A 13,343-nucleotide genomic window follows, 5' to 3' on the forward strand; every position below is an offset into this window, starting at 1 on the left:
AGGCTGGGTTTCTGTACATCACTTTGTGACATCAGCTGATGTAAGAAGGGCTTTATAAATACATTTGATTGATACATTTGATTGATTCCCAGGAAGGACGGTAGAGACAACCTCTGTAAACCTCTGTTCTCCACCAGGGTTCAGTTGTTATATATATGTCTGTATATTAACAGCCCTTACTACTATGTACCTGTATGTGTATACATGCCTCATTCATTGTCTATACTTTACTACTAGCTTTGTTGGTATCAGTACCCCCTGTATATAGCCTCGTTATTGTTATTTTATTGTGTTACTTTTTATTATTTTTTACTTTAGTTTATCTGGTAAATATTTTCTGTACTCTTTCTTGAACTGCACGGTTGGTTAAGGGCTTGTAAGCATTTCATGGTTCAGTCTACACTTGTTGTATTCGGCGCATGTGACTAATAAAGTTTGATTTGATTTGTTACTTACTGTGTTTATCTGGTCAGATTCAAATTCAGAGATTCAGAATCAGAGATTCAGAGATTTTAAGATTCAGAGATTCAGAGATTTTAAGATTCAGATTCAGTGTTTAATAGTCACATGTACAGGGTTGCAGGTGTGATTGCAGGGTACAGTGAAAATCTTAGGCTCTGAGCTCCAACATGCAGCACTAAGTTAAATAAAATAACGAAATAGCACTATATACTGTACATCATAACAACTATATTTGGCATAGTTTATGTGTACTTCACCATTCAGGCCATGTGGTACACTATTCTACACTATTCTACACTCTTAGAAAAAAGGGTTTCAAAAGGGTTCTTTGCGGAAGGATAGGGTTCTACCAAGAACTGTTTTGATCAGAAGATGGAAGAAAGCATTCTTTGATGATTCTTTGGAAGGCAAGAAGGGTTCTTTGGAAGCCAAGAAGGGTTCTTTGGAAGTCAAGAAGGGTTCTTTGGAAGTCAAGAAGGGTTCTTTGAAAGGCAAGAAGGGTTCTTTGAAAGGCAAGAAGGGTTCTTTGGAAGGCAAGAAGGGTTCTTTGGAAGGCAAGAAGGGTTCTTTGGAAGTCAAGAAGGGTTCTTTGAAAGGCAAGAAGGGTTCTTTGGAAGGCAAGAAGGGTTCTTTGGAAGTCAAGAAGGGTTCTTTGGAAGTCAAGAAGGGTTCTTTGGAAGGCAAGAAGGGTTCTTTGGAAGTCAAGAAGGGTTCTTTGAAAGGCAAGAAGGGTTCTTTGAAAGGCAAGAAGGGTTCTTTGGAAGTCAAGAAGGGTTCTTTGAAAGGCAAGAAGGGTTCTTTGGAAGTCAAGAAGGGTTCTTTGAAAGGCAAGAAGGGTTCTTTGAAAGGCAAGAAGGGTTCTTTGAAAGGCAAGAAGGGTTCTTTGGAAGTCAAGAAGGGTTCTTTGGATGTGAAATAATATTATGACTTCAAGCCTGTCAACTCCAGAGATTAGGCTGGCAATATATAAGAACATCCAATAGTCAAAGGTATACGAAATACAAATGGTATAGAGAGAAATAGTCGCCGCGTCATAATTCCTATACAACCTAAAATTTCTTAACTGGGAATATTGAAAAACTGGGAATATTGAACCACCAGGTTTCATATGTTCTCATGTTCTGAGCAAGGAACTTAAATGTTAGCTTTTTTACATGACACACATTGCACTTTTACTTCCTTCTACAACGCTGTGTTTTTGCATTATTTAAACCAAACTGAACATGTTTCATTATTTATTTGAGACAAAGGTGATTTTATTGTATTATATATTATATGTATTATATTAAGTTAAAACAAAAGTGTTCATTGTTCATTCAGTATTGTTGTAAATGTCATTATTACACACACACACATATATATATATATATAAATCAGCCGTTTAAACCGTATCGGCTTTTCTTGGACCTCAATAATCGGTATCGGTATCGGCGTTGAAAAATCATAATCTGCCGACCTCTAGCGCATACTTCCTTAAAAGACCTTCGGTTGAAAAATGAGAGAAAAGGGGCAATAGTACTGTTTGTGACGCCGTAGCCAGTGTACTTCCTCAAAACAGTCAGAAATAATCTAAGAAATCTGTCATTAATGTTGATGTTTTTGACAAGGAGATCTTAGTTGCACAATTTTACATTTAACTAAGTGCATGAAATGTGCATGAAAACGAGTCGTCTCTCGTTGAATGACAAAAAATACTTTATTGAAGAATCCCTACGGTTGACCAATCACGGGCGAAGGGGCTGGCCTGGAGAAAAAATATTGTGTGCCCGAACAGCCGGAAAAATAATGTCACAAAATGTCGTCATAATATATGCATAAACTCTTCGGAACTGTTTCAGCTGGGAAGCATGCGGACGGCTTTAGGGTATAACAAGGCCCTAAGAAAAGGCCTTATGAAATATGTAATGTATTGTCATAAATAATAACATTTAAAAGGCTGGTGGAACCGTTCATAGAGGATTCTAGGAAGAACCATCCAAGGACAAAAGCATTCTCAGTAGAACCCTTCATAGAGGGTTCTAGCTAGAACCATATACAAAGGGTTCTTTGAATAACCCTACATAGAGGGTTGTAGATAGAACCCTATGCAAAGGGTTCCCAGCACCAAAAAGGGACATGTGGACAAGCAGAATAACCCTGTATGGTTCTACTTAGCACCTTTTTTTCTAAGAGTATATTGGTCAAGATGGCTACTAGCCAATAGTTGTATATTACACACCTAATACAGCCAACCAGTGATGTCAACACGTCCAGAGTCACTTCCTGCTATAGCCACAGCTACACCCAACAAGGCTGCGGTTTACACACACACAAAGGATTCTAAATAGTACCAGATCGGGGTTAGTTGGCTTGAAACCATAGCATAACCCTTTTTAGTGCTATATACAACCCTTTTGATGGTTAAAGACCCATGCTCATAAGGTTCTAAATGGAAACTGTATGGTGCTATAAAGAAAAGGTTCCATATAGCACCAAAAAAGGGTTCTGCTATGGTTACAACATTGGGGCTATATAGAACCCTTTTTTATGGTTCTTAATATAACCTTTATGGAGAATGGTTCTATAAAGAACCTTTCTTAATCTCAAAGGTTCTTTGTAGATCCTTTTGAAGAACCATACAGGGTTTTATATTCTGTCCAGTCATATTACATTGTTCAAATTCCTTAGGTGTTGTGTCACAAGCAGGCAATGGTCATACACACATAGGCAAACCGGCAGGTGAATCAAAACTAGGACTGAAGGCTATAACTGGTTCTTCCAAACGAGCTAGGAAAAGGCTTAGTAGAGTCACAACGAACATACCCCACAAAGGCACAAACAGAATGAACTGAACTAAATAAGGAGCTGATGAGACCAGGTGAGTAACTAATACAGGTGAAATCAATGAGCAAAAATGAAAGACAGAGCTACGTTCAAGAACACAAAGAAACAGGGCTACGTTCAAGAACACAAAGAAACAGGGCTACGTTCCAGAACACAAAGAAACAGGTCTACCTTCAAGAACACAAAGAAACAAGGCTACGTTCCAGAACACAAAGAAACAGGGCTACGTTCCAGAACACAAAGAAACAGAGCTACGTTCAAGAACACAAAGAAACAAGGCTACGTTCCAGAACACAAAGAAACAGGGCTACGTTCAAGAACACAAAGAAACAGAGCTACGTTCAAGAACACAAAGAAACAGGGCTACATTCCAGAACACAAAGAAACAGGGCTACGTTCAAGAACACAAAGAAACAGAGCTACGTTCAAGAACACAAAGAAACAGGGCTACGTTCCAGAACACAAAGAAACAGGGCTACGTTCCAGAACACAAAGAAACAAGGCTACGTTCAAGAACACAAAGAAACAGAGCTACGTTCAAGAACACAAAGAAACAGGGCTACGTTCTAGAACACAAAGAAACAGGGCTACGTTCAAGAACACAAAGAAACAGAGCTACGTTCAAGAACACAAAGAAACAGCGCTACGTTCAAGAACACAAAGAAACAGGGCTACGTTCAAGAACACAAAGAAACAGGGCTACGTTCAAGAACACAATGAAACAGAACACAAGGTTGACTAAGAAAATAAATACAGAACCTTACAGTACTACTATGGCTGATCCTGTAAAACAACACATTTCACTGCCCCTTGTCATGTGTTTGTGACAATAAAACATATTTTATTTTCTATAATTTTTTTATAGCCTCGTATTGCTTTAAGGCCGGTTTATACTAACGACATGTCTGTAGACAATTAGAATGCGACAAGTGTCGCTGGTCAATAGAACATTTAATTTATACTCTGTCTGTAGACCATCGCTGCAACTGTAGATTTCCTTGTTGCACAGGCATAAAAAAAGCTCATGTCTCTGCGACTGTCACAACGTCCGTTGACGTGGTTACTGAGCTATTACAGCAACAAGAACAAATCCATCTGTTACGAGTGTAGAGTTAAACATTTCTCAGATAGAATGACCTACTTTTATTTTGTCACACTCATAACCGTAAGCTATTTTCTGTACGCTTGTAAATAATGATGTTGCTGTGGGTTTATTTTCCGGATAAAATAATTAAAAGGAGATAAAGTTAAGACTTTGTCAGCTATACTCTGGTCATTATTTGAAACTGGCTAGCCAGAGATCTAGCTAACTAGATAGCAACTAACTCATATATTGTTTAGAAAGGTGCTTTTAGTTGCCTGGCAGGATAGGTTGACATTTAATACATTCATTTTTAACTGATGGGTATATTGGCTTCTGTCATGACAAGTTAGATGTCGGCCGAATGTTCATGATGTCACTGCGACAAACTTTGGACACCCAAAGCTATATAGAACCCTTTGGACACCCAAAGCTATATAGAACCCTTTGGACACCCAAAGCTATATAGAACCCTTTGGACACCCAAAGCTATATAGAACCCTTTGGACACCCAAAGCTATATAGAACCCTTTGGACACCCAAAGCTATATAGAACCCTTTGGACACCCAAAGCTATATAGAACCCTTTGGACACCCAAAGCTATATAGAACCCTTTGGACACCCAAAGCTATATAGAACCCTTTGGACACCCAAAGCTATATAGAACCCTTTGGACACCCAAAGCTATATAGAACCCTTTGGACACCCAAAGCTATATAGAACCCTTTGGACACCCAAAGCTATATAGAACCCTTTGGACACCCAAAGCTATATAGAACCCTTTGGACACCCAAAGCTATATAGAACCCTTTGGACGCCCAAAGGACATCCAGCCAACTTGACACAACTGTGGGAAGCATTGGAGTCAACATGGACCAGCATCCCTGTGGAACGCCTTCGAAACCTTGTAGAGTCCATGACCTGACGAATTGAGGCTGGTTTGAGGGCGAAAGGGTGGGGGTGTGCAAATCAATATTAGGAATGTGTTCCTAATGTTTGGCATACTGTCACGTTCCTGACCTGTTTTCCCTTGTTTTGTATTTATTTAGTATGGTCAGGGCGTGAGTTGGGTGGGTTGTCTATGTGTTGTTTTCTATGTTGGGTGTTTGTTCCTTGTTAGTGTTTCGCCACACGGGACTGTCACGGTAGTTTCATTTTGTTATTTTGTATCGCATATTTGTTTTCGTGTTATTAAATTACCATGGAAACCAACCACTCTGCATATTGGTCCGATCCTTCTCGCCTCTCCTCGTCCGATGAGGAGGACGATATAGACTATCGTTACACATACCCAGTGTATATACAGCACAAACAGACTTGGGACTAGATAGCTAGATAGACTAGATAACTCATCATCTGTGTTGATCAAAGAAAGCTCAGGGAGACTCGTTATTTAACCAGTGAAATTAGTTATAAAAGGTCATTGTCACACCAAATATCAACAGATCTGGGACCTGACTATAGTATCTTGTGTTTAACATCCAAATATCTCACTCCAAATATGAACAGATCTGGGACCAGGCTGCAGTGTATTCTGTTGAACATCCAAATCAGGAAGCATGAATCCAATCTCTTCTTTGTTTACATCCATAATGAGAGGCTCTGACATTCTCTTCTCACTGAAATGAAAGTTGTCATTTGAAATCTCATCCCTGCTCTAAGTTTTATGTGTTTGATGTTGTGTCTGTACAACCTTCTTTCTGGCAGACTTTGTTTTTAATGCACCCAGACGCACACATTAGATATTTCGAAACACAATAAGGCGAATCAGCTTAAACACTGCTAAATACATCTGCATGCCGTTCACTGGGTGGGTCAACTTTTATTCTTTGTGTCTGTGCAACCAACACTGGCAGACTTTGATTTTTAATAGGTGTTTCTAACGCTTACTTATTATCTGTCATATTCACAGGGTCAGCTTGACAAACAACACAAGTTGTTAGTTAGATCAATTCCTAATAGACCAGCTCCTGTTTGGTATACTCAGTATATATGTCCTATTTTTTCTGTCCACTACAGAAAACCACTATTCACTTTCACCAATTCTATTCCTCTTCCACTTCCTGTTTGCTGTGTGTGTGTGTGTGTGTGTGTGTGTGTGTGTGTGTGTGTGTGTGTGTGTGTGTGTGTGTGTGTGTGTGTGTGTGTGTGTGTGTGTGTGTGTGTGTGTGTGTGTGTGTGTGTGTGTGTGTGTGTCTGTTTGGTGTGTGGTAATAAAGTGTGGATTTCTGTCTCCTACTGGTCATTTCTGTCCTCTAACCAGGACCCCGGGTCAGTTGGTCATTTCTGTCCTCTAACCAGGACCCCGGGTCAGTTGGTCATTTCTGTCTTCTAACCAGGTCCCCGGGTCAGTTGGTCATTTCTGTCTTCTAACCAGGACCCCGGGTAAGTTGGTCATTTCTGTCCTCTAACCAGGACCCCGGGTCAGTTGGTCATTTCTGTCCTCTAACCAGGTCCCCGGGTCAGTTGGTCATTTCTGTCTTCTAACCAGGACCCCGGGTCAGTTGGTCATTTCTGTCTTCTAACCAGGACCCCGGGTAAGTTGGTCATTTCTGTCCTCTAACCTGGATCCCGGGCCATTTCTGTCCTTTAACCAGGACCCCGGGTCATTTCTATCCCTAACCAGGACCCCGGGTCATTTCTGTCCTCTAACCAGGACCCCGGGTCATTACTGTCCTTTAACCAGGACCCCGGGTCATTTCTGTCCCTAACAAGGACCCCGGGTCATTTATGTCCTTTAACCAGGACCCCGGGTCATTTCTGTCCCTAACCAGGACCCCGGGTCATTTCTGTCCCTAACCACGACCCTGGGACAGTTGTGCCTATAATCTAAACCGGCACCTCTTTCGGAGTCCACCACGGTGACACTCTTGAAAACTGTCCACCACTCTTTCCTGTTGCTGAAGCATTATTTTCCTGATGTAGCAAACTGGCTCAAATTAAGATCTTACATCTGTATACAGTATAGGGAATAGGGAGTGGGCCCTAGTTCTCTGTTACCCACTGATACAGCACATCCTCCCAGTGTACCTTTAACACTCCCCAGCCAAGCTCCCTTCCCAAGCTTAGCTCCCTAATGTAAATCCCCATGATTTAAAGGAGAGTTGCAGAAAGGAGGAGCAGTAGGCATTATTTGAGGGGAGGATCTTGACCAGATATGGAGGGGTTAAGAGGGAGGAGTGTATGTGTGTGTGTGTGTTGGTGTGTGCTAATCCTGACCGGAGATGGAGGGAGTTAGAAGGATTGTGTTTGTGTGTGCGTGCATGAACGCTGAGAAAGCTCAGCGTTCGTCGGCTGGGTGAAAACTGTTAGCTACTCTGACCCTCTCTAACCCTCTCTGACCCTCTCTGACCCTCTCTGACCCTCTCTGACCCTCTCTAACCCTCTCTGACCCTCTCTGACCCTCTCTAACCCTCTCTGACCCTCTCTGACTCTCTGAGCTGGAGACCACACTGGGCTCAAGGTGTCTGTCTGGACACACTGGACATCACACCCACAGAGCCTGGGTGGATTATGGTGTGGCTATACAGACATAGGCTGCGGCCCAAATGGCACCCTATTCCCTACATAGAGCACTACTTTTGGTGGTTGTCTGTGATATGTGGCTGTGACCCTAGTGGACTCCGGTCAAAAGTAGTGCACTATGTAGGGAATAGGGTGCCATTTGGGAGGCAAATAGAACCTCTGGGGATTACACATAGCCACATATCTCAGACAACCACCAGTTGTAAAACCCCTTTGTCAACAATATCCTTTTAAATCCTTCAAAGACGGACGAGGAGGGATGAATAAACACGGACTACCAGACCTTGTTCGCGTCCCAAATGGCACCCTATTCCCCATAGGTCTCAGGTCAAAAGAAGTGCACTATATAGGCAATAGGGTGTCAAAGGTACATAGGCTTTCAAATATTATCAAAATGTTTTCAATTCATTGAATGTTTGCTTAGCTTCCTTCGAATGACAAGTGGGTGGGGTTTGCACATTTAAGACTATTCTATTGGTTTCATTGCGCCATGCAAACTCAATCAAGCCCAGATAAAGTATTTGACATGATTCTGAATACTATTTGAACCCAGGTCTAACAGGTAGGGGTGTGTTCAGAAGAGGTGTAGAAGCAGGTGTTTTGGAAGCAGGTGTTTTGGTGTTTAGAAGGCTGATTGGTCTGATAGGGTTCTGAATGCCAGGGTATGGCTCAATCTGTCAGGTAAATGTGAGACCTAATGCTCCCATCTATGGCTTGACATGGTGCTAGCTAGACCTTGGATGTTGTATCCCAAATGGGACTCTATTCCCTTTATATAGGGCCCTGGTAAAAAGTAGTGCACTATAAACGGAATAGGGTGCCATTTGGGACGTATACCTTCCTTCCGCTCCGTGCCAAGATTGATAATCTCAAGCCTCTCATAAACCCTCCAATACTGCAGCCCATTACAAGGCTGTTCTAAAGCGTTCTCTCTCTCTCAGTGCCAGCTGAAATTAGGCCTCTACAAGGTCTCTCATACCAGACTGTACTGTACATACTGCAGGTTGAAATCCTTCACCTCAGGTGAGGAATTTCTTGATTATGTCGGTGTTGTGAAGACATTGAGAGGTGTCTGCTCCTCAGAAGGAATAATCCGTTTGAACCAAAGGTTGGTCGTGTGGCGGGAGCCGCCCATGATTGATGGGAGAACAGGACCAACACTTAATAACCTCTATCATGCCTCGCGACCTCACAACCCTACGGTGGGTGCCAGTTTGTTTATGGGTGGTACGTCCGTCCCTTTCTCCCTCCCTCACCCGCACGCCGACACGCTAACCAGTGCACTGCCCGACCGCTGCAGAATCTCTGCTGGGGCTAATGGGCCGGACTGAGGGATTGGACTGTCAGCACGGAGCCGGGAGTCATTTTTCTTCCTTCCTGCATGGTCGTCTGAGGTAGACGTAGAGGTAGCCCCTGTGCACCCCTGGCGACGCCCTACCCCGTGCTCTCCCAATCATCTGTCAGCGGTGACGGAGCCTGCTGGAATAAGGGGGCGTGAGGGAGGAGAGGGAGGGTGTCAATTAGCCTTAGCTGTCCTGACAAACCTGTTTTTCCTCTCCACCACCACTGAGGCAGCAGCCGCTAAGGCCCTGGACAACTCGGTCCCTCGTTCCTCTCTGTCACTTTGTGGGGGCTGTGGATTTGTTTCGCTGTAAATGGGTCACACACAGACACTCCATTACAATGCGTGTCTCAGTGTGTCTCAGTGTGTCTCAGTGTGTATGTGAGGGGACCAAGTGAGAGGAAGAGTTAGAGGAAGAAAAGAAAGAGTCCTTTGCACCTTTCATGAGAAAACGTACAAAGAGGACTTGACCTTAATAATACTCTCAAATGTAAACAAATACAGTAAGCCTAGATCCATCAGTAAACGTGCCAACATCTGATCAGTTAGTAGAACTGGGCTCCCGATTGGAGCAGCAGTCTAAGGCACTGCATCTCAGTACTAGAGGCGTCACTACAGACACCCTGGTTCAAATCCAGGCTGTATCACGACCGGCCGTGATTGGGAGTCCCATAGGGCGGTGCACAATTAGCTCAGTGTCGTCCGGGTTTGGCCGGTGTAGGCCGTCATTGTAAATAAGAATTTGTTCTTAACTGACTTGCCTAGTTAAATAAAGCTTAAATAAATACAATAAAAATAGAAAGAGATTAGTACTGGGGGAAGGATTACATTACATCATCATACTGTACTGCCTCTGAAGCCTCCTCCTCTCCCTCTCTCTCACAAACCTTCTCCTCTACCCCCTCTTTCACAAACCTCCTCCTCTACCCTCTCTCACAAACCTCCTCCTCTACCCTCTCTCTCTCACAAACCTCCTCCTCTACCCCCCTCTCTCACAAACCTCCTCCTCTACCCTCTCTCTCTCACAAACCTCCTCCTCTGCCCCCCATCCCTCTCTCTCACAAACCTCCTCCTCTACCCCCCTCTCTCACAAACCTCCTCCTCTACCCTCTCTCTCTCACAAACCTCCTCCTCTACCCTCTCTCTCACAAACCTCCTCCTCTAGCCTCTCTCTCTCACAAACATCCTCCTCTACCCCCCATCCCTCTCTCTCACAAACCTCCTCCTCTACCCCCTCTCTCTCACAAACCTCCTCCTCTACCCCCCATCCCTCTCTCTCACAAACCTCCTCCTCTACCCCCCCACCCCTCTCTCTCACAAACTTCCTTCTGTACCCTTCCATCCCTCTCTCTCACAAACCTCCTCCGCTAGGAGTTGAAGTGGTGTGGTGTGACAGACCGTCATTGGCAGAAGACTGCAGAGACACACAGTCACCAGCAATTATGTGGAATGAAACGTCATACAAAGAGGATACGGCCATTCCCATAGGGGTTGTTTTGAATGGATAATAAGAATGATAGGAAATAGTAGGTTCGAGTGAAAATGTACAACACATAAATACACATCCAAGATATACAGTAACACACAGATAGACAATAACAAGAACAGCCTTACCGTAGATTCCTGTGGATATACATGGGAAGGCCTGTGGAAAGAAAGAGAGAGATGACGGTCAGTGCATGTTCACATTATAAAATGTACATTGTAAAATGCCAAGTACGCAAAAGTATTGGTAATTTTCCATCTCTCTAGCATGGGGATAGAGAAAGCTAAGCCAGCAGGTAGTAAAATAAAACGTGTCCGTTTCTATTATTCACTGACTGTCTTTAATATTGTTCTCAATTGGTGGCCTTTGAAACCGTTCTACTCTGTGCTCCTTTTCATTTCCTACTAAATACAGCACTAACATAACATACTGAATCTGTATCCCAAATGGCACCATATTCCCTTTATATAGTGCACTACTTTAGACCAGAGCCCTATGGGCTCTGATAAGAAGTAGAACTCCATATAAGGAATAGGGTACCATTTTGGAAGCAGACACTAACATACCTTACATGTGATATATAAAAAACTAGTTCTGATGAAATCCAACATCAGGCATGTAGTGATTCCAATTATACTGCATGGCACTCCTCTATATAATACACTCCTAATGTTCCAGGATCATTATCTTGCAGAATAGAAGTTACAGTATACTTTAATAGGGTTTCCCAAACTAAGCGGCGCGACCCCATGTGTGGTCGTCTGATTTGAAAATGGGGTTGCGAGAGAAAATGTGCGTTTGATTTTTAAAGCCGGGGTTCTGTCAGTAACCTCCGGTAGTTGCTAGATGCGGTTGGAATAAACAAAGCCGTTTCTGTTTTCTTCCAACAGATATGTCACTATCTTTTGAATGGTTTAAGCTGCAAAATATGATGACCCCATCATTGAAAGATAAGACTCTCAGGTATACGAACATACACTACATGACCAAAAGTATGTGGACATCTGCTCGTCGAACATCTCATTCCAAAATCATGGGCATTAATATGGAGTTTGTCCCCCCCTTTGCTGTTATAACAGTGTCCACTCTTCTGGGAAGGCTTTCCACTAGTTGTTCAAACATTGCTGCGGGGACATGCTTCCATTCAGCCACAAGAGCATTAGTGAGATCGGGCACTGATATTGGGCAATTAGGCCAGGCTCGCAGTCGGTGTTCCAATTCATCCCAAAGTTGTACGATGGGGTTGAGGTTAGGGATCTGTGCAGGCCAGTCAAGTTCTTCCACACCAATCTAGACAAACCATTTCTGTAGGGACCTCGCTTTGTGCACGGGGGAATTGTCATGCTGAAACAGGAAAGGGCCTTCCCCAAACTGTTGCCATAAAGTTGGAAGCACAGAATAGTCTAGAATGTTATTGTATGCTGTAGTATTAAGACTTCCCTTCACTGGAATTAAGGGGCATAGCCTGAAACATGAAAAACAGCCCCAGACCAGCATTCCTCCTTAAATGCATTTGGGCAGGTAGTGCTCTCCTGGCATCTACCAAACCCAGATTTGTCCGTCAGACTGCCAGATGGTGAAGCGTGATTCATCACTCCAGAGAATGCGTTTCCACTACTCCAGAGACCAATGGCGGCGATTGCATGGCTGTGTGCTCGATTTTATACACCTGTCAGCCACAGCTGTGCATGAAATAGCCGAATCCACTAATTCAAAGGGGTGTCCACATACACATATAAACTCAGCAAAAAAAGAAACGCCCCCTTTTCAGGACCCTGTCTTTCAAAAAAAAATCATAACAATCCAAATAACTTCACAGATCTTCATTGTAAAGGGTTTAAACACTGTTTCCCATGCTTGTTCAATGAACCATAAACAATTAACGAACATGCACCAGTGGAACGGTCGTTAAGACACTAACAGCTTACAGACGGTAGGCAATTAAGGTCACAGTTATGAAAACATAGGACACTAAAGAGGCCTTTCTACTGACTCTGAAAAACACCAAAAGAAAGATGCCCAGGGTCCCTGCTCATCTGCGTGAACGTGCCTTAGGCATGCTGCAAGGAGCCATGAGGACTGCAGATGTGGCTAGAGCAATAAATTGCAATGTCCGTACTGTGAGACGCCTAAGACAGTGCTACAGGAAGACAGGATGGACAGCTGATCGTCCTCACAGTGGCAGACCACGTGTAACAACACCTGCACAGGATCGGTACATCCGAACATCACACCTGCGGGAAAGGTACAGAATGGCAACAACAACTGCCCGAGTTACACCAGGAACGCACAATCCCTCCATCAGTGCTCAGACTGTCCGCAATAGGCTGAGAGAGGCTGGACTGAGGGCTTGTAGGCCTGTTGTAAGGCAGGTCCTCACAAGACATCACCGGCAACAACGTTACCTATGGCACAAACCCACCGCCACAGGACCAGACAGGACTGGCAAAAAGTGCTCTTCACTGACGAGTCGTGGTTTTGTCTCACCAGGGGTGATGGTTGGATTCGCGTTTATGGTCGAAGGAATGAGCGTTACAGCGAGGCCTGTACTCTGGATTGGGATCGATTTGGAGGTGGAGGGTCCGTCATGGTCTGGGGCAGTGTGTCACAGCATCATCGGACT

The 13,343-nt window shown here is 43.7% G+C and overlaps 1 protein-coding gene across 2 annotated transcripts in view; it reads right to left on the minus strand.

The window, feature by feature from the left end:
* The window catches only part of macrod2 (mono-ADP ribosylhydrolase 2), a 1,184,313-nt gene that overhangs the window by 265,825 nt on the left and 905,145 nt on the right, over positions 1–13,343 (minus strand). For both annotated transcript variants that reach the window (XM_071393968.1, XM_071393967.1), the window contains exon 7: positions 10,849–10,879. In XM_071393968.1, coding sequence (XP_071250069.1) covers positions 10,849–10,879 — 31 coding nt within the window. The remainder of the gene's footprint in view (positions 1–10,848; positions 10,880–13,343) is intronic.

This window comes from Salvelinus alpinus, chromosome 3, assembly GCF_045679555.1.
Source record: "Salvelinus alpinus chromosome 3, SLU_Salpinus.1, whole genome shotgun sequence".
Lineage (NCBI taxonomy): Eukaryota > Metazoa > Chordata > Actinopteri > Salmoniformes > Salmonidae > Salvelinus > Salvelinus alpinus.